This window comes from Pseudophryne corroboree, chromosome 1 (genome assembly GCF_028390025.1).
Source record: "Pseudophryne corroboree isolate aPseCor3 chromosome 1, aPseCor3.hap2, whole genome shotgun sequence".
Taxonomy (NCBI): domain Eukaryota; kingdom Metazoa; phylum Chordata; class Amphibia; order Anura; family Myobatrachidae; genus Pseudophryne; species Pseudophryne corroboree.
Window position 1 is genome coordinate 2,873,350 of NC_086444.1, and position 21,463 is coordinate 2,894,812.

General features: G+C 51.9%; 1 protein-coding gene across 1 annotated transcript in view; it reads right to left on the bottom strand.

Moving 5' to 3' along the window:
* The window catches only part of GBA2 (glucosylceramidase beta 2), a 331,889-nt gene that overhangs the window by 123,809 nt on the left and 186,617 nt on the right, over positions 1–21,463 (bottom strand). The window contains exons 10-14 of the mRNA XM_063957477.1: positions 16,947–17,131; positions 8,005–8,109; positions 6,952–7,059; positions 6,691–6,842; positions 17–123 (exon numbers count right to left, since the gene is read on the bottom strand). Of these exons, the coding sequence (XP_063813547.1) occupies positions 17–123; positions 6,691–6,842; positions 6,952–7,059; positions 8,005–8,109; positions 16,947–17,131 (657 nt within the window). The remainder of the gene's footprint in view (positions 1–16; positions 124–6,690; positions 6,843–6,951; positions 7,060–8,004; positions 8,110–16,946; positions 17,132–21,463) is intronic.

Below are 21,463 nucleotides of genomic sequence, written 5' to 3' on the forward strand. Positions count from 1 at the left end.
GATGCTGAACCCTCACCTTGGTCCTGTCATCACCCAACCATCGTATGTCTGATCAGCAAACCCAGAATTCTCTATCAGTCCATCGCCGTCACTATCAAATTTCAAGGATGTGTCCATCACAGCCTGGGAGAGGAGAAAAGAAAATAAGAATTTACTCACCGGTAATTCTATTTCTCGTAGTCCGTAGTGGATGCTGGGAACTCCGTAAGGACAATGGGGAATAGACGGGCTCCGCAGGAGAGTGGGCACTCTTAAAAGAAAGATTAGGTACTATCTGGTGTGCACTGGTTCCTCCCTCTATACCCCTCCTCCAGACCTCAGTTAGGGAAACTGTGCCCGGAAGAGCTGACACTACTAGGAAAGGATTTGGAATCCAGGGTAAGACTCATACCAGCCACACCAATCACACCGTACAACTTGTGATAACTATACCCAGTTAACAGTATGAACAACTGAGCCTCAGTAACAGATGGCTCATAACAATAACCCTTTAGTTAAGCAATAACTATATACATGTATTGCAGAGAGTCCGCACCTGGGACGGGCGCCCAGCATCCACTACGGACTACGAGAAATAGAATTACCGGTGAGTAAATTCTTATTTTCTCTGACGTCCTAGTGGATGCTGGGAACTCCGTAAGGACCATGGGGATTATACCAAAGCTCCCAAACGGGCGGGAGAGTGCGGATGACTCTGCAGCACCGAATGAGAGAACTCCAGGTCCTCCTCAGCCAGGGTATCAAACTTGTAGAACTTAGCAAATGTGTTTGAACCCGACCAAGTAGCAGCTCGGCAAAGCTGTAAAGCCGAGACCCCTCGGGCAGCCGCCCAAGAAGAGCCCACCTTCCTTGTGGAATGGGCTTTTACTGATTTAGGATGCGGCAATCCTGCCGCAGAATGAGCTTGCTGAATCGTGCTACAGATCCAGCGCGCAATAGTTTGCTTTGAAGCAGGAGCACCCAGCTTGTTGGGCGCATGCAGGATAAACAGCGAGTCAGTTTTCCTGACTCCAGCCGCCCTGGCTACATAGATTTTCAAAGCCCTGACTACATCTAGTAACTTGGAGTCCTCCAAGTCCCTAGTAGCCGCAGGCACCACAATAGGTTGGTTCAAATGAAACGCTGATACCACCTTAGGGAGAAATTGGGGACGAGTCCTCAATTCTGCCCTGTCCATATGGAAGATCAGATAAGGGCTTTTACACGACAAAGCCGCCAATTCTGACACACGCCTAGCCGAAGCTAAGGCCAATAGCATGACCACTTTCCACGTGAGATATTTTAGCTCCACGGTCTTAAGTGGCTCAAACCAGTGGGATTTCAGGAAATCCAACACAACGTTAAGATCCCAAGGTGCCACTGGAGGCACAAAAGGGGGCTGAATATGCAAACAAACGTCTGAACTTCAGGCAGTGAAGCCAGTTCTTTTTGAAAGAAAATAGATAGGGCCGAAATCTGGACCTTTATGGATCCTAATTTTAGGCCCATAGTCACTCCTGACTGTAGGAAGTGCAGGAATCGACCCAGCTGGAATTCCTCAGTAGGGGCCTTCCTGGCCTCACACCAAGCAACATATTTTCGCCATATACGGTGATAATGCTGTGCTGTCACGTCTTTCCTAGCCTTTATCAGCGTAGGAATCACTTCATCTGGAATGCCCTTTTCCGTTAGGATCCGGCGTTCAACCGCCATGCCGTCAAACGCAGCCGCGGTAAGTCTTGGAACAGACAGGGCCCCTGCTGTAACAGGTCCTGTCTGAGAGGCAGAGGCCATGGGTCCTCTGAGATCATTTCTTGTAGTTCTGGGTACCAAGATCTTCTTGGCCAATCCGGAACGATGAGTATAGTTCTTACTCCTCTCTTTCTTACAATCCTCAGTACCTTGGGTATGAGAGGAAGAGGAGGGAACACATAAACCGACTGGTACACCCACGGTGTCACTAGTGCGTCCACAGCTATCGCCTGAGGGTCCCTTGACCTGGCGCAATATTTTTTTTAGCTTTTTGTTGAGACGGGACGCCATCATGTCTACCTGTGGCTGTTCCCAACGATTTACAATCAGCGTGAAGACTTCTGGATGAAGTCCCCACTCTCCCGGGTGGAGGTCGTGCCCGCTGAGGAAGTCTGCTTCCCACTTGTCCACTCCCGGAATGAACACCGCTGACAGTGCTAGCACGTGATTCTCCGCCCATCGAAGAATCCTTGTGGCTTCTGCCATCGCCATCCTGCTTCTTGTGCCGCCCTGTCGGTTTACATGGGCGACCGCCGTGATGTTGTCTGACTGAATCAGCACCGGTTGGTTTTGAAGCAGGGGTTCTGCTCGACTCAGGGCGTTGTAAATGGCCCTTAGTTCCAGAATATTTATGTGAAGGGAAGTCTCCTGACTTGACCACTGTCCTTGGAAGTTCCTTCCCTGAGTGACTGACCCCCAACCTCGTAGGCTTGCATCCGTGGTCACCAGGACCCAGTCCTGTATGCCGAATCAGCGGCCCTCGAGAAGATGAGCACTCTGCAGCCACCACAGCAGAGACACCCTGGCCCTCGGGGACAGGGTTATCAGCCGATGCATCTGAAGATGCGATCCGGACCACTTGTCTAACAGATCCCACTGAAAGATCCTTGCATGGAACCTGCCGAAGGGAATTGCTTCGTAAGAAGCTACCATCTTTCCCAGGACTCGCGTGCAGTGATGCACCGACACCTGTTTTGGTTTCAGGAGGTCCCTGACCAGAGATGACAATTCCTGGGCTTTCTCCACCGGGAGAAACACCTTCTTCTGTTCTGTGTCCAGAATCATGCCCAAGAACAGCAGACGCGTCGCAGGAATCAGCTGCGACTTTGGGATATTCAGAATCCAGCCGTGCTGTTGCAGCACTTCCCGAGATAGTGCTACGTTGACTAACAACTGCTCCTTGGACCTCGCCTTTATAAGGAGATCGTCCAAGTACGGGATAATTATAACTCCCTTCTTCCGAAGGAGTATCATCATTTCGGCCATTACCTTGGTAAATACCCTCGGTGCCGTGGACAGACCAAACGGCAACGTCTGGAATTGGTAATGACAGTCCTGTACCACAAACCTGAGGTACTCCTGGTGAGGTGGGTAAATGGGGACATGCAGATAAGCGTCCTTGATGTCCAGCGACACCATAAAATCCCCCTCTTCCAGGCTTGCAATAACCGCCCTGAGCGATTCCATTTTGAACTTGAACTTCCTTACATAAGTGTTCAAGGATTTTAAATTTAGAATGGGTCTCACCGAACCATCTGGTTTCGGTACCACAAACATTGTGGAATAGTAACCCCGTCCCTGTTGAAGGAGGGGAACCTTGATTATCACCTGCTGAAGGTACAGCTTGGGAGCCGCTGGCAAGGCTGATTTGAGGTAACGGCGAGGGGGAGTCGCCTCGAACTCCAGCATGTATCCCTGAGAAACCACTTGTAGAACCCAGAGATCCACCTGTGAGCGAACCCACTGGTCGCTGAAGTTCCGGAGACGCGCCCCCACCGCACCTGGCTCCACCTGTGGAGCCCCAGCATCATGCGGTGGACTTAGTGGAAGCAGGGGAGGATTTTTGTTCCTGGGAACTGGCTGTCTGGTGCAGCTTTTTTCCTCTACCCCTGCCTCTGGGCAGAAAGGATGCGCCTCTGACCCGCTTGCCTATCTGAGGCCGAAAGGACTGTACTTGATAATACGGTGCTTTCTTAGGCTGAGGAAACCGGAGGTAAAAAAGTCGACTTCCCAGCTGTTGCTGTGGATACGAGGTCCGAGAGACCGTCCCCAAACAATTCCTCACCCTTATAAGGCAAAACCTCCATGTGCCTTTTAGAATCAGCATCACCTGTCCACTGCCGAGTCCATAATACTCTCCTGGCAGAAATGGACATTGCATTAATTCTAGATGCCAGCCGGCAAATGTCCCTCTGTGCATCCCTCATATACAAGACTACGTTCTTTATATGCTCTATGGTTAGCAAAATAGCATCCCTGTCGAGGGTATCAATGTTGTCTGACAGGGTATCAGACCACGCTGCTGCAGCACTACACATCCATGCTGAAGCAATAGCAGGTCTCAGTATAGTACCTGAGTGTGTATATACAGACTTTAGGACAGCCTCCTGCTTTCTATCCGCAGGCTCCTTTAGGGCGGCCGTATCCTGAGACGGCAGTGCCACCCTTTTAGATAATCGTGTGAGCGCCCTGTCCACCCTAGGGGATGTCTCCCAGCGTAACCTATCCGTTGGCGGGAAAGGGTACGCCATCAGTAACCTCTTAGAAATCACTAGTTTCTTATCTGGGGAACACCACGCTTCTTCACACAATTCATTTAATTAATCAGATGGGGGAAAAGTCACTGGCTGCTTTTTCTCCCCAAACATAATACCCTTTTTAGTGGTAACCGGGTTAATGTCAGAAATGTGTAACACATTTTTCATTGCCGTAATCATGCATCGGATGGCCCTTGTGGACTGTACATTTGTCTCATCCTCGTCTACACTGGAGTCAGACTCCGTGTCGACATCTGTGTCTGCCATCTGAGCTAGCGGGCGTTTTTGAGCCCCTGATGGCCTCTGAGACGCCTGGGCAGGCGCGGGCTGAGATGCCGGCTGTCCCAAGGCTGTTACGTCATCAAACCTTTTATGTAAAGAGTTGACTCTGTCGGTTAATACCTTCCACATATCCATCCACTCCGGTGTCGGCCCTGTTGGGGGCGACATCACACTTATCGGCTCCTGCTCCGCCTCCACGTAGCCCTCCACATCAAATATGTCGACACAGCCGTACCGACACACCGCACACACACAGGGAATGCTCTGACTGAGGACAGGACCCCACAAAATCCTTTGGGGAGACAGAGAGAGAGAGTGTGCCAGCACACACCAGAGCGCTATATAACTCAGGGATTTTCACTATACTGAGTGATTTTTCCCAATAGCTGCTTATTAACACCAATTTGCGCCTAAATTTATGTGCCCCCCTCTCTTTTTTACCCTTGTTGTACTGTATACTGCAGGGGAGAGCCTGCGGAGCGTCCTTCCAGCGGAGCTGTGAAGAGAAAATGGCGCTGGCTGTGCTGAGGAAGATAGCCCCGCCCCCTCAGCGGCGGGCTTCTCCCGCTTTTTATAATGTTAATGGCGGGGTTTTTGCACATATACAGTGTTATACACTGTATTATGTGCCCCCCCCCCCCCCCCCCCCCCCAGCGCCCTGCACCCAACAGTGACCGGAGTGTGTGGTGTGCTATGGGAGCAATGGCGCACAGCTGCAGTGCTGTGCGCTACCTTAATGAAGACCGGAGTCTTCAGCCGCCGTTTTTCATCTTTATCTTCTGTCTTCTGGCTCTGCAAGGGGGACGGCGGCGCGGCTCCGGGACCGGACGATCGAGGTCAGGCCCTGTGTTCGAACCCTCTGGAGCTAATGGTGTCCAGTAGCCTAAGAAGCACAAGCTAGCTGCAAGCAGGTAGGTTCGCTTCTCTCCCCTCAGTCCCACGTAGCAGTGAGTCTGTTGCCAGCAGATCTCACTGAAAATAAAAAACCTAACAAATACTTTCTTTCTAGCAAGCTCAGGAGAGCCCACTAGGTGCATCCAGCTCTGGCCGGGCACAGATTCTAACTGAGGTCTGGAGGAGGGGCATAGAGGGAGGAGCCAGTGCACACCAGATATAGTACCTAATCTTTCTTTTAAGAGTGCCCAGTCTCCTGCGGAGCTCGTCTATTCCCCATGGTCCTTACGGAGTTCCCAGCATCCACTAGGACGTCAGAGAAAACAATGGAAGATAAGTCCTGAACCCACCCTCATATCTCTCACCTGCCTGACCTGGCAGACTCACCACATGTCCCTGAGATAGGTGGACCCCTAGACCTGTGATACTGACCTAGCAGACTGACCACATGTCCCTGAGGTAGGTGGACCCCCAGACCCGTGATTCTGACCTGGCAGACTGACCACATGTCCCTGCGGTAGATGGACCCCTAAGATCTGTGATACTGACCTGGCAGACTGACCACATGTCCCTGAGGTAGGTGGACCCCTAGATCAGTGATACTGACCTGGCAGACTGACCACATGTCCCTGAGATAGGTGGACACCTAGACCTGTGATACTGACCTGGCAGACTGACCACATGTCCCTGAGGTAGGTGGACCCCCAGACCTGTGATTCTGACCTTGCAGACTGACCACATGTCCCTGCGGTAGGTGGACCCCTAGATCTGTGATACTAACCTGGCAGACTGACCACATGTCCCTGAGAGTAGGTGGACCACCAGACCTGTGATTCTGACCTGGCAGACTGACCACATGTCCCTGAGATAAGTGGACCCCCAGACCTGTGATTCCGACCTGGCAGAATGGCCACATGTCCCTGAGATAGGTGGACCCCTAGATCTGTGATACTGGCCTGGCAGACTGACCACATGTCCCTGAGACAGATGGACCTCTAAATCTGTGATACTGACCTGGCAGACTGACCACATGTCCCTAAGGTAAGTGGACCTCTAGACCTGTGATAATGTGCTGGCAGACTGACCATATGTCCCTGAGATAGGTGGACCCCTAGACCAGTGATACTGACCTGGCAGACTGACCATATGTCCCTGAGATAGGTGGACCCCTAGACCTGTGATACTGACCTGGCAGACTGACCACATGTCCCTGAGATAGGTGGACCCCTAGACCTGTGATACTTACCTGGCAGACTAACCACATGTCCCTGAGGTAGGTGGAGCTCTTGGTCAGGCAGTAGTCTCGATATACTTGTAACACGAACTTAAGGTTCAGGTCCTTCCAGTCAGCAGTGTCATGTATGATATAGGCATTGAGCTTCTGCCACGGCTCATCCTCTAAGAGATGGGGAGAAAGACATGAGGAGAAATATCTGCACATACATGAGAGAAGAAGAAGGAAAACATGGCAGAGGGTAAGGAAGATAGAGCATGAAGAAACCCATACCAGGGTCTCCAACATCATGGGGAACCACATTTCTGATCTTCACAGGAGCTACGCAGCCACTCATAAGATATTTCCTCTGCTCCAGATCCTCCTGCAGAATGGCGGCAGCTGGAGAGAACAACGTGAACGCGGTCATATCATCCACATAATATTATAAATAGGAAATGTCAGGACATGTAATCAAGAAACTAACCAGGTGACAACATAGAGGTGAGACATCACAGAGCTGAGAGACATACGGTAATAAGGACGGGACTGAGTGACAGCAAATAGCGCCCTCTTCCCTATGGCGGCTGCTGGAACTGCACTGTACCTTCACCATGACCCTATCTAGATATCTTCATTGGACGGGCCATAAATCCAAATCTCTGCTTCATGACGCAAATGTTCATCCTACAGCCCTGGACTCATTTAGGCTCGGTACATGATGTTGTTCACAGATACTGTATATCAACTGCACTAACCGGGAGCCTGGCAGGTAAGTGTCACCACTGCACTAACAGTGACCGGGAGCCTGGCAGGTAAGTGTCACCACTGCACTAACACTGACCAGAAGCCTCGCAGGTAAGTGTCACCACTGCACTAACAGTGACCAGGAGCCTGGCAGGTAAGTGTCACCACTGCACTAACAGTGACCGGGAGCCTGGCAGGTAAGTGTCACCACTGCACTAACAGTGACCGGGGGCCTGGCAGGTAAGTGTCACCACTGCACTAACACTGACCGGGAGCCTGGCAGGTAAGTGTCACCACTGCACTAACACTGACCAGAAGCCTCGCAGGTAAGTGTCACCACTGCACTAACAGTGACCGGGAGCCTGGCAGGTAAGTGTCACCACTGCACTAACAGTGACCGGGGGCCTGGCAGGTAAGTGTCACCACTGCACTAACACTGACCGGGGGCTTGGCAGGTAAGTGTCACCACTGCACTAACAGTGTCCGGGGGCTTGGCTGGTGTCACTTGGACAGATAATAACGGGGTAATTAGTATCACACGCTGAGAATTACTGTGATCATAGACTGACGGTCACCATTCTATGTAATACAATTACTCACCCATGTCGTACTGAAGACTTATTTCTAACTGCGGCCACAGCATGATGAGAGCAAACGATGCGTAGAAATGCACATCATACGTGTTATACATGCGGTACTCCTGGCCTGCCGAGAGACAGGGATAAGCATTATCGTGTGTGTGTGTATGTGTGTATGTATGTATATATGTGTGTGTGTGTATGTATGTATGTATGTATGTGTGTGTGTGTGTTTGTGTATATGTATGCATGTGTGTATGTATGCGTGTGTGTATGTATGTATGTATGTATGTTGTGTGTGTGTGTGTATGTATGTATATGTGTGTGTACGTACGTATGTGTAGAGAGGTATAACGGGGAGCAGGAGGATAGTGGGGTGTAGAGAGAGGTATGACGGGGAGCAGGAGGATAGTGGGGTGTAGAGAGGTATAACGGGGAGCAGGAGGATAGTGGGGTGTAGAGAGGTATAACGGGGAGCAGAAGGATAGTGGGGTGTAGAGAGAGGTATAACGGGGAGCAGGAGGACAGTAGGGTGTAGAGAGAGGTATAATGGGGAGCAGGAGGACAGTGGGGTGTAGAGAGAGGTATAACGGGGAGCAGGAGGATAGTGGGGTGTAGAGAGAGGTATAACGGGGAGCAGGAGGATAGTGGGGTGCAGAGAGAGGTATAACGGGGAGCAGGAGGATAGTGGGGTGTAGAGAAGTATAACGGGGAGCAGGAGGATAGTAGGGTGTAGAGAGGTATAACGGGGAGCAGGAGGATAGTGGGGTGTAGAGAGAGGTATAACGGGGAGCAGGAGGATAGTGGGGTGTAGAGAGAGGTATAACGGGGAGCAGGAGGATAGTGAGGTGCAGAGAGGTATAACGGGGAGCAGGAGGATAGTGAGGTGCAGAGAGGTATAACGGGGAGCTGGGGCATAGTGGGGTGTAGAGAGGTATAACGGGGAGCAGGAGGATAGTGGGGTGTATAGAGAGGTATAACGGGGAGCAGGAGGATAGTGGGGTGCAGAGAGGTATAACGGGAAGCTGGGCATAGTGGGGTGTAGAGAGAGGTATAACGGGGAGCAGGGGCATAGTGGGGTGTAGAGAGGTATAACGGGGAGCAGGAGGATAGTGGGGTGTAGAGAGGTATATCAGGGAGCAGGAGGATAGTGGGGTGCAGAGAGAGGTATAACGGGGAGCAGGAGGATAGTGGGGTGCAGAGAGAGGTATAACGGGGAGCAGGGGGATAGTGGGGTGTAGAGAGGTATAACAGGGAGCAGGGGTATAGTGGGGTGCAGAGAGGTATAACGGGGAGTAGGAGGAAAGTGGGGTGCAGAGAGGTATAACGGCGAGCAGGATAGTGGGGTGTAGAGAGAGGTATAACGGGGAGCAGGAGGATAGTGGGGTGCAGAGAGAGGTATAACGGGGAGCAGGAGGATAGTGGGGTGCAGAGAGGTATAACGGGGAGCAGGAGGATAGTGGGGTGCAGAGAGAGGTATAACGGGGAGCAGGGGGATAGTGGGGTGTAGAGAGAGGTATAACGGGGAGCAGGAGGATAGTGGGGTGTAGGGAGAGGTATAACGGGGAGCAGGAGGATAATAAGAATTTACTCACCGGTAATTCTATTTCTCGTAGTCCGTAGTGGATGCTGGGAACTCCGTAAGGACCATGGGGAATAGCGGGCTCCGAAGGAGGCTGGGCACTCTAGAAAGATTTATGACTACCTGGTGTGCACTGGCTCCTCCCACTATGACCCTCCTCCAAGCCGCAGTTAGGACACTGTGCCCGGACGAGCAGACATAATAAGGAAGGATTTAGAATTCCGGGTAAGACTCTTACCAGCCACACCAATCACACCGTACAACTCGTGATACTATATCCAGTTTGACAGTATGAAAACAACAGAGCCTCTCAACAGATGGCTCAACAATAACCCTTTAGTTAACAATAACTATTTACAAGTATTGCAGACAATCCGCACTTGGGATGGGCGCCCAGCATCCACTACGGACTACGAGAAATAGAATTACCGGTGAGTAAATTCTTATTTTCTCTAACGTCCTAGTGGATGCTGGGAACTCCGTAAGGACCATGGGGATTATACCAAAGCTCCCAAACGGGCGGGAGAGTGCGGATGACTCTGCAGCACCGAATGAGAGAACTCCAGGTCCTCCTCAGCCAGGGTATCAAATTTAAAGAATTTTGCAAACGTGTTTGCCCCTGACCAAGTAGCTGCTCGGCAAAGTTGTAAAGCCGAGACCCCTCGGGCAGCCGCCCAAGATGAGCCCACCTTCCTTGTGGAATGGGCATTTACAGATTTTGGCTGTGGTATGCCTGCCACAGAATGTGCAAGCTGAATTGTACTACAAATCCAGCGAGCAATAGACTGCTTAGAAGCAGGAGCACCCAGCTTGTTGGGTGCATACAGGATAAACAGCGAGTCAGAGTTTCTGACTCCAGCCGTCCTGGAAACATATATTTTCAGGGCCCTGACAACGTCTAGCAACTTGGAGTCCTCCAATTCACTAGTAGCCGCCGGCACCACAATAGGCTGGTTCAAGTGAAAAGCTGATACCACCTTAGGAAGAAATTGGGGACGAGTCCTCAATTCTGCCCTATCCATATGGAAAATCAGATAAGGGCTTTTACATGATAAAGCCGCCAATTCTGACACTCGCCTGGCTGAAGCCAAGGCCAATAACATGACCACTTTCCACATGAGATATTTTAGATCCACGGTTTTTAGTGGCTCAAACCAATGTGATTTTAAGAAAACTCAACACCACGTTGAGATCCCAAGGTGCCACAGGGGGCACAAACGGGGGCTGAATATGCAGCACTCCTTTCACAATGCCTGAACTTCAGGTACTGAAGCTAATTCTTTTTGAAAGAAAATCGACAGAGCCGAAATCTGTACTTTAATGGAGCCTAGTTTTAGGCCCATATTCACTCCTGCTTGCAGGAAATGTAGAAATCGACCTAGTGGAAATTCCTCTGTTGGGGCCTTTTTGGCCTCGCACCATGCAACATATTTCCGCCACATGCGGTGATAATGCTTTGCCGTAACATCTTTCCTGGCTTTAATAAGCGCAGGAATGACTTCTTCCGGAATACCCTTTTCCTTCAGGATCCGGCGCTCAATCGCCATGCCGTCAAACGCAGCCGCGGTAAGTCTTGGAACAGACAGGGCCCCTGCTGAAGCCGGTCCTGTCTGAGCGGCAGAGGCCATGGGTCCTCTGATATCATTTCCTGAAGTTCCGGGTACCAAGCCCTTCTTGGCCAATCCGGAACCACGAGTATCGTTCTTACTCCTCGCCATCTTATTATTCTCAGTACCTTTGGTATGAGAGGCAGAGTAGGGAACACATAAACCGACTGGTACACCCACGGTGTCACTAGAGCGTCCACAGCTATCGCCTGAGGGTCCCTTGACCTGGCGCAATATCTCTTTAGCTTTTTGTTGAGGTGGGACGCCATCATGTCCACCTGTGGCCTTTCCCAACGGTTTACCAACAGCAGGAAGACTTCTGGATGAAGTCCCCACTCTCCCGGGTGTAGGTCGTGTCTGCTGAGGAAGTCTGCTTCCCAGTTGTCCACTCCCGGAATGAACACTGCTGACAGTGCTAGTACGTGATTTTCCGCCCATCGGAGAATCCTTGTGGCTTCTGCCATTGCCATCCTGCTTCTTGTGCCGCCCTGTCAGGTCACATGGGCGACTGCCGTGATGTTGTCTGACTGTATCAGTACCGGCTGGTTTTGAAGCAGGGGTCTTGCCTGACTTAGGGCATTGTAAATGGCCCTCAGTTCCAGAATTTATATGTAGGGAAGTCTCCTGACTTGACCATAGGCCCTGGAAGTTTCTTCCCTGTGTGACTGCTCCCCAGCCTTGAAGGCTGGCATCCGTGGTCACCAGGACCCAGTCCTGTATGCCGAAACTGCGTCCCTCTAGAAGATGAGCACCCTGCATCCACCACAGTAGAGACACCCTGGTCCTTGGAGACAGGGTTATCATTTGATGCATTTGAAGATGCGATCCCGACCACTTATCTAAGAGGTCTCACTGGAAGGTCCTCGCATGGAACCTGCCGAATGGAATTGCTTCGTATGAAGCCACCATTTTTCCCAGGACTCGTGTGCAACGATGCACCGATACCCTTTTTGGTTTTAGGAGGTCTCTGAATAGAGATGACAGCTCCTTGGCTTCCTCCTGCGGGAGAAACACTTTTTTCTGTTCTGTGTCCAAAATCATCCCCAGGAACAGTAAGCGAGTGGAAGGAACCAGCTGTGACTTTGGAATGTTCAGAATCCAGCCATGCTGTTGTAGCACCTCCTGAGATAATGCTACTCCGACCAGTAACTGCTCCCTGGACCTTGCCTTTATAAGGAGATCGTCCAAGTATGGGATAAATAAAAACTCCCTTTTGTTTTGAAGGAGTATCATCATTTCTGCCAATTACCTTGGTAAACACCCTCGGTGCCGTGGACAGTCCAAACGGTAGTGTCTGGAATTGGTAATGGCAAACCTGTACCACAATCTGAGGTACTCCTGGTGAGGAAGGTAAATAGGGACATGCAGGTAAGCATCCTTGATGTCCAGGGATACCATGTAATCCCCCTCGTCCAGGCTTGCAATAACCGCCCTGAGCGATTCCATCTTGAACTTTGTTATGTAAGTGTTCAAGGATTTCCATTTTAAAATGGGTCTCACCGAACCGGCTGGTTTCGGTACCACAAACAGTGTGGAATAGTAACCCCGTCCTTGTTGAAGTAGGGGCACCTTGACTATCACCTGCTGGGAATACAGCTTGTGAATTGCCTCTAGCACAGCCTCCCTGCCTGAGGGAGTTGTCGGCAAGGCAGATTTGAGTAAACGGCTGGGGGGAGACGCCTCGACTTCCAGCTTGTACCCCTGAGATACTACTTGAAGGATCCAGGGATCCACCTGTGAGCGAGCCCACTGATCGCTGAAATTTTTGAGGCGGCCCCCCACCGTACCTGGCTACGCCTGTGGAGCCCCCGCGTCATGCGGTGGACTCAGAGGAAGCAGGGGAAGAATTTTGATTCTGGGGACTGGCTGCTGGTGCAGCATTTTCCCTCTTCCCTCGTTTGACCCGCCTGCTTTTTTGAAGCCGACAGGACTGTACCTGATAATACAGTGCGTTTCTTAGGCTGTGAGCTATTGCTGTGGATACGAGGTCCCAGAGACCATCCCCAACCAATTCCTCACCCTTATAAGGCTCTATGTGCCTTTTAAAGTCAGCATCACCTGTCCAGTGTCGGGTCTCTAATACCCTCCTGACAGAATGGACATTGCAATAATTCAGGATGCCAGCCGGCAAAATATTCCTCTGTGCATCCCTCATATATAAGACGACGTCTTATGTTCGCAAAATAGTATCCCTGTTTGAAAGGGTTACAGACCACGCTGCAGCAGCAATATCTGCAGGTCTCAGTCTAGTACCTGAGTGTGTAATTACAGACTTCAGGATAGCCTCCTGCTATTTATCAGCAGGTACCTTCAAAGTGGCCGTATCCTAAGACGGCAGTGCCACCTTGACAAACGTATGAGCGCCTTATCCACCCTAGGGGATATCTCCCAGCGTAACTTATCCTCTGGCGGGAAAGGGTACGCCATCAGTAACTTGTTAGAAATTACCAGTTTCTTATCGGGGAAACCCACGCTTTTTCACACTTCATTCACTCATTTGATGGGGGAACAAAACACTGCCTGCTTTTTCTCCCCACACATAAAACCCTTTGTTTTTAGTGGTACTTGGGTTAATGTCAGAAATGTGTAACACATTTTATATTGCCGGGATCATGTAACGGATGTTCCTAGTGGATTGTGTATATGTCTCAACCTCGTCGACACTGGAGTCAGACTCCGTGTCGACATCTGTATCTGCCATCTGAGGGAGCGTTGATGGCCTTTGAGACGTCTGGGCAGGCGCGGGCTGAGAAGCCGGCTGTCCCATAGCTGTTACGTCATCCAGCCTTTTATGTAAGATGTGGACACTGTCGGTTAATACCTTCCACCTATCCATCCACTCTGGTGTCGGCCCACAGGGGCGACATCTCATTTATCGGCATCTGCTCCGCCTCCACATAAGTCTCCTCATCAAACCTGTCGACACAGCCGTACCGACACACCGCACACACACAAGGAATGCTCCAATGAGGACAGGACCCACAAAAGCCCTTTGGGGGGACAGAGTGAGAGTATGCCAGCACACACCAGAGCGCTATATAATGCAGGGACTAACTGAGTTATGTCCCCTATAGCTGCTTTTATATAATTTATACTGCGCCTAAATTTAGTGCCCCCCCTCTCTGTTTTAACCCTGTTCTGTAGTGTAGACTGCAGGGGAGAGCCAGGGAGCTTCCCTCCAACGGAGCTGTGAGGGAAAAATGGCGCCAGTGTGCTGAGGAGATAGGCTCCGCCCCTTTTTCGCGGCCTTTTCTCCCGCATTTTTATGGAATCTGGCAGGGGTTAATATACATCCATATAGCCCTGGAGGTTATATGTGATGTATTTTTGCCAGCCAAGGTGTTTATATTGCTACTCAGGGCGCCCCCCCCCAGCGCCCTGCACCCTCAGTGACCGGAGTGTGTGGTGTGCATGAGGAGCAATGGCGCACAGCTGCAGTGCTGTGCGCTACCTTGGTGAAGACTGATGTCTTCTGCCGCCGTTTTTCCGGACCTCTTCTTGCTTCTGGCTCTGTAAGGGGGACGGCGGCGCGGCTCCGGGACCGAACACCAAGGACTGGGCCTGCGGTCGATCCCTCTGGAGCTAATGGTGTCCAGTAGCCTAAGAAGCCCAATCCGGCTGCAAGCAGGCGAGTTCGCTTCTTCTCCCCTTAGTCCCTCGCTGCAGTGAGCCTGTTGCCAGCAGGTCTCACTGAAAATAAAAAACCTAAATCTATACTTTCTTTCTAAGGGCTCAGGAGAGCCCCTAGTGTGCATCCAACCTCGGCCGGGCACAAGATCTAACTGAGGCTTGGAGGAGGGTCATAGTGGGAGGAGCCAGTGCACACCAGGTAGTCATAAATCTTTCTAGAGTGCCCAGCCTCCTTCGGAGCCCGCTAGTCCCCATGGTCCTTACGGAGTTCCCAGCATCCACTAGGACGTTAGAGAAAGTGGGGTGCAGAGAGAGGTATAACGGGGAGCAGGAGGAAAGTGGGGTGTAGAGAGAGGTATAACGGGGAGCAGGAGGATAGTGGGGTGTAGAGAGGTATAACGGGGAGCAGGAGGATAGTGGAGTGTAGAGAGAGGTATAACGGGGAGCAGGAGGATAGTGGGGTGCAGAGAGAGGTATAACGGGGAGCAGGAGGATAGTGGGGTGCAGAGAGAGGTATAACGGGGAGCAGGGGGATAGTGGGGTGTAGAGAGAGGTATAACGGGGAGTAGGAGGATAGTGGGGTGCAGAGAGGTATAACGGGGAGCAGGAGGATAGTGGGGTGTAGAGAGAGGTATAACGGGGAGCAGGAGGATAGTGGGGTGCAGAGAGGTATAACGGGGAGCAGGAGGATAGTGGGGTGTAGAGAGGTATAACGGGGAGCAGGAGGATAGTGGGGTGCAGAGAGGTATAACGGGGAGCAGGAGGATAGTGGGGTGTAGAGAGATATAACGGGGAGCAGGAGGATAGTGGGGTGCAGAGAGAGGTATAACGGGGAGCAGGAGGATAGTGGGGTGTAGAGAGAGGTATAACGGGGAGCAGGAGGATAGTGGGGTGCAGAGAGGTATAATGGGGAGCAGGAGGATAGTGGGGTGCAGAGAGAGGTATAACGGGGAGCAGGAGGATAGTGGGGTGTAGAGAGAGGTATAACGGGGAGCAGGAGGATAGTGGGGTGTAGAGAGGTATAACGGGGAGCAGGAGGATAGTGGGGTGCAGAGAGAGGTATAACGGGGAGCAGGAGTATAGTGGGGTGCAGAGAGAGGTATAACGGGGAGCAGGAGGATAGTGGGGTGCAGAGAGAGGTATAACGGGGAGCAGGAGGATAGTGGGGTGTAGAGAGGTATAACGGGGAGCAGGAGGATAGTGGGGTGTAGAGAGAGGTATAACGGGGAGCAGGAGGATAGTGGGGTGCAGAGAGAGGTATAATGGGGAGCAGGAGGATAGTGGGGTGCAGAGAGAGGTATAATGGGGAGCAGGAGGATAGTGGGGTGTAGAGAGGTATAACGGGGAGCAGGAGGATAGTGGGGTGTAGAGAGAGGTATAACGGGGAGCAGGAGGATAGTGGGGTGTAGAGAGGTATAACGGGGAGCAGGAGGATAGTGGGGTGCAGAAAGAGGTATAACGGGGATCAGGAGGATAGTGGGGTGTAGAGAGAGGTATAACGGGGAGCAGGAGGATAGTGGGGTGCAGAGAGAGGTATAATGGGGAGCAGGAGGATAGTGGGGTGTAGAGAGAGGTATAACGGGGAGCAGGAGGATAGTGGGGTGTAGAGAGAGGTATAACGGGGAGCAGGAGGATAGTGGGGTGTAGAGAGAGGTATAACGGGGAGCAGGAGGATAGTGGGGTGCAGAGAGGTATAATGGGGAGCAGGAGGATAGTGGGGTGTAGAGAGAGGTATAACGGGGAGCAGGAGGATAGTGGGGTGTAGAGAGAGGTATAACGGGGAGCAGGAGGATAGTGGGGTGTAGAGAGAGGTATAACGGGGAGCAGGAGGATAGTGGGGAGCAGAGAGAGGTATAACGGGGAGCAGGAGGATAGTGGGGTGTAGAGAGAGGTATAACGGGGAGCAGGAGGATAGTGGGGTGCAGAGAGAGGTATAATGGGGAGCAGGAGGATAGTGGGGTGTAGAGAGAGGTATAACGGGGAGCAGGAGGATAGTGGGGTGTAGAGAGAGGTATAACGGGGAGCAGGAGGATAGTGGCGTGTCATATAACGCAGGACCGGTGCGGAACATGTGCCGGATCCCGCGGGATGTGAATCGGGCACAGCGGAAGAACGTTCGGGGATAGAGAGGTGCACAGTAATTACCTTCCAGGTAGGCGAAGCGTCCATATTCCTGGAGAAGGCTTCCCATGCCACCCAGCTCCTTCTGCCCAATCTTCATGAGGTTATCGTCTGTCACATCAGCTGGAACCTCCACCCACACCGTGCCTCCATCCGCCACAAAGTACAGCTCGTTAAACAGAGCGGACTTATACCAGGACGGGAGGTGCCTGAGAGAGGACAGGAGTCTAACATCACAGGGGGAGAGTCACTCACAGCCCGGGGGAGTCTAACATCACAGGGGGAGAGTCACTCACAGCCCGGGGGAGTCTAACATCACAGGGGGGGCAGTCTCACACAGCCCGGGGGAGTCTAACATCACAGGGGGACAGTCACTCTCACAGCCCGGGGGTGTCTAACATCACAGGGGGACAGTCACTCACGGCCCGGGGGAGTCTAACATCACAGGGGGACAATCACTCACAGCCCGGGGGAGTCTAACATCACAGGGGGACAGTCACTCACAGCCCGGGCATGTCTAACATCACAAGGGGGACAGTCTCACACAGCCGGGGGGAGTCTAACATCACAGGGGGACAGTCACTCACGGCCCGGGGGAGTCTAACATCACAGGGGGACAGTCACTCACAGCCCGGGGGAGTCTAACATCACAGGGGGACAGTCACTCACAGCCCGGGGGAGTCTAACATCACAGGGGGGCAGTCACTCACAGCCCGGGGGAGTCTAACATCACAGGGGGGCAGTCACTCACAGCCCGGGGGAGTCTAACATCACAGGGGGACAGTCACTCACAGCCCGGGCATGTCTAACATCACAGGGGGACAGTCACTCACAGCCCGGGGGAGTCTAACATCACTGGGGGACAGTCACTCACAGAACAATGGAAGAAAATAAGAATTTACTCACCGGTAATTCTATTTCTCGTAGTCCGTAGTGGATGCTGGGGACTCCGTAAGGACCATGGGGAATAGCGGGCTCCGCAGGAGACTGGGCACTCTAAAGAAAGATTTAGTACTATCTGGTGTGCACTGGCTCCTCCCTCTATGCCCCTCCTCCAGACCTCAGTTAAGGAAACTGTGCCCGGAAGAGCTGACATTACAAGGAAAGGATTTTGGAATCCCGGGTAAGACTCATACCAGCCACACCAATCACACTGTACAACTTGTGATAACTATACCCAGTTAACAGTATGAACAAACAACTGAGCCTCAGTAACAGATGGCTCATAACAATAACCCTTTAGTTAAGCAATAACTATATACAAGTATTGCAGAAAGTCCGCACTTGGGACGGGCGCCCAGCATCCACTACGGACTACGAGAAATAGATTTACCGGTGAGTAAATTCTTATTTTCTCTAACGTCCTAGTGGATGCTGGGGACTCCGTAAGGACCATGGGGATTATACCAAAGCTCCCTGTGGCTGGCTAGTCAATTTCTGTGACAGGACGGTACCGTACGGAAGCACTTGCCGCTTGCCGCGTCCCGTTGACTGCGCACAGAATGGAAGGTCAAGCCGCACGAGGCCTGACCACATAGGGGATTCCCGCTTACCGTCAGTAACCGCCTGTTACTGACTCCACCCACTGCGCTGTGGGCGGGTTCTCGCTGCCACCACCAAACTCCTAACCTGCCGTGGCGTTTGGAACCACGGTTCTGCTCTGTATGTGCCGACGCACTGCTTTACCACAGCTGTGTGGTGCTGACGAATCCCCACTAGCCACTTGCTAGGCCTCTACCGGTAGCTGGCGGAAGGCGGAGCTTGGAGACGTTAGGTGCTTCCCTGGACAGCCGGAGGACGGGGCTAGGTTTGGCCTAACCCTGTTGGTCACAAGATGAAGCAATCTTCTTGAGGCAATGATGTTTATTTGCTCAAATATAGTTCTAAAGAGAACTCTTCCCTATTGCTAGGGGCAACAGCATACAGCAAGATGTTCCAGCAGAATAAGATGGTATAACTACAACTCTGGAGGCACGCAGGTCTCCTTTTTATGTCAGTTTTCCACACAGTACCACAGGGGGGTAAGCCCTCCCTGTCTTCTCCAACCAATCAGGTTATTTTACAAAATACCAATAAATTACATTTTACAAGGATATAAGTGCAATAAAACAATATCCTCCTTCCTGTCACCCAGACAACGTTTGGTATCAGATTAACATCACTGTTGATAAATTTATCACATATCTTCAAAATACAGATGTTTCTGGTCATTCACATCTACAGGCAATCCCAGTGTTTAAGATTACAACAGGAATGGCTACAATACAAACAAACAGTCTTCCTTCCTACATCGGTCGTTCGTATGTCAATTCCAAGCCCATAAACCCAATGATTAGCATCTCTCCTAAGGAACTTACACATCAAAAGGTATTGTCCTTCACACCTCTCTGATAGAACAGGGCCATTAGCATGCCACTTCCTATTTCCAGAGGATAAGAGATGCGTATTCAGACATCTATATTAACTGCATTTTTCCTTTAAATATACACCAAGCCTGTCTTGAATATAAAATAGATACAGTTAAACATGCATTCCTGCAATAGTGCACAGAGCACTACATATGACATGTTAAAAGTAAAACACATGATTCAACAAACTTTTAAACAGTCCGCAACATGGCGCTGGGCACGAGGGTTAACCCCTTCAGTGCCGCAGACGCCATTACACGTGTGGCTGGCTAGTCTCTCCGGCCACATTCCTTCCCCCCCATTCAAGCGGGTCAACCAGGGACCCATGTCCCAACGATTTGGGTCCTGGTCCCGCAGTCCCTTGTGTTGAAGGGGACGCTACCTAGGGTGTGTAGGCTCCGGCCTAGACAGTTCATCCATAGTGCAGTGGGCCTCTCTTCGTGGGTGCACAATGTTCAAATAGTCCACCTGAAGTCCAAGTTCAAGGCTCCACCACAAAAGTCTGTCCAATTCCCTCAAGGTAGGTTGCAGCCACCTAACAGGTAGGTGGTAAGTCACCACGGTGGGGGGCCGGTTACAAACAAGTGCCACCCAAGGTGTCCCAATTGTGGCATACCCCAGCTCCCACAATAGCAGTATACTGCTCAACCAGGCCACAGGGTGCTCCTGCCCATATGGCTCTTTCTGGCTCTGTACTGCTCCCAGTCCGTGCAGTGGCGCAATAGTTCGTAACACACAGTCCTGGTCAAGAATGTGCGCCATCAGCACTGGAGCGGGTACCCGAGCCTCCTTTAATGACTGGAATGCCAACTCGCAAGTGGGTGCAAAGTCCACTGACTTGGGAATGCCCTTCCTAGCCATCTCTGTCAAGGGGTTCACTACAGGACTAAAGTCAATGACAACATGTCCGTAGGGCCTTACAGGTTCTAAGGTCAGTACCGGTCTGGGTGATGTGGGTCGGGGACAGCCTCTGGTTGCCTCCACCCCCTCTGGGTTGGGCCTACCCCTGTCTCCTCCCACATGGTGCCCCAGGCACTGCACCTCCGTCATACCTATCTGGCAACTGTCTGCCCTAACTGTCAGACCTGCCCTCCAATCCTCCTCTGTCGACCTATGACTCGGGAAACCTACCCTGTCACCTAGGCCTACTCTTCCCTCCTCGTCCGCTACCTGTGCCACAGTGATGGCGGCCAGACCACCAGCCTCTGGATCCTGTGTGGCATCCACTACAGGGAGGCTGCGTGTCTTCCCCGATCCACTGTGCACAGGCAAGGGACCTGCTATGTCCACAGCAACTTGCTGCAAGGGTTCTCCTATGGGCAGAGGCCCAGAGACAACACAACCGCTGGAGTGCCCCGGCTGCCAACGCATGGCACCAGCCTTACATGTGGTCTGGGCGTCATCCGACATTCCAGACCAGGGTAAGCTCTGTATCAGGCACTTCAGGGTACGGTCTGTCTCCGGGTTACTGTCCAAAGGGGTTTCGCTGGCAACCGACACCGGTTGCGCAGGAACGTTCCCTGAGGGGACCAGTTGGACACATTCCCTATCTGGTCTATCCCCTCCCACTTTCCTGTCTACCCTGTACCTTAACCCTTCCCGCCAGGTCAAACTTCCCGCCCCAACCCTGTCAAGGCCGCTGCCAGAGTGGCGCCTCATGCCTTTCGGGGATGGGTCGGAGAGTTGAACCTCCCTAAACTCCTGCCTGTGGCCCTCAATCTCTCCTAAATTGGGACACTCTACAGGGGGATCTAGGTGGGGACTACTAGGGTCAGTCTGGTAGGGGTCAGTCATGGAAAAATCAGTGTGGTTTCTCATACTCACTGCCGGAGTTGGCAAACCACTTGGGTCAGGAGCATCATTGGGCACCCCCACAGGATCAAACGAGCTGGAACTGACATCCTCTGCGTTGCTAGGGGACGTAGGCATACCAGAGGCAAAAGGCATGCGGGGTCGATGTACTGATCTAGCCGCTGTGATCTTTTCCTCTGGGCTGGTTGATGCTGTGGTTGGCTGTGCTGGCAGTTGTCTAGCAGCTGTAGTCTTTTCCTCTGGGCTGGGCTGTGCTGGAGTAGCTGATGTCAACGGTGGTTTTGGAACTTGACTCCGGGGAATGGCGCCAACAAACATAGT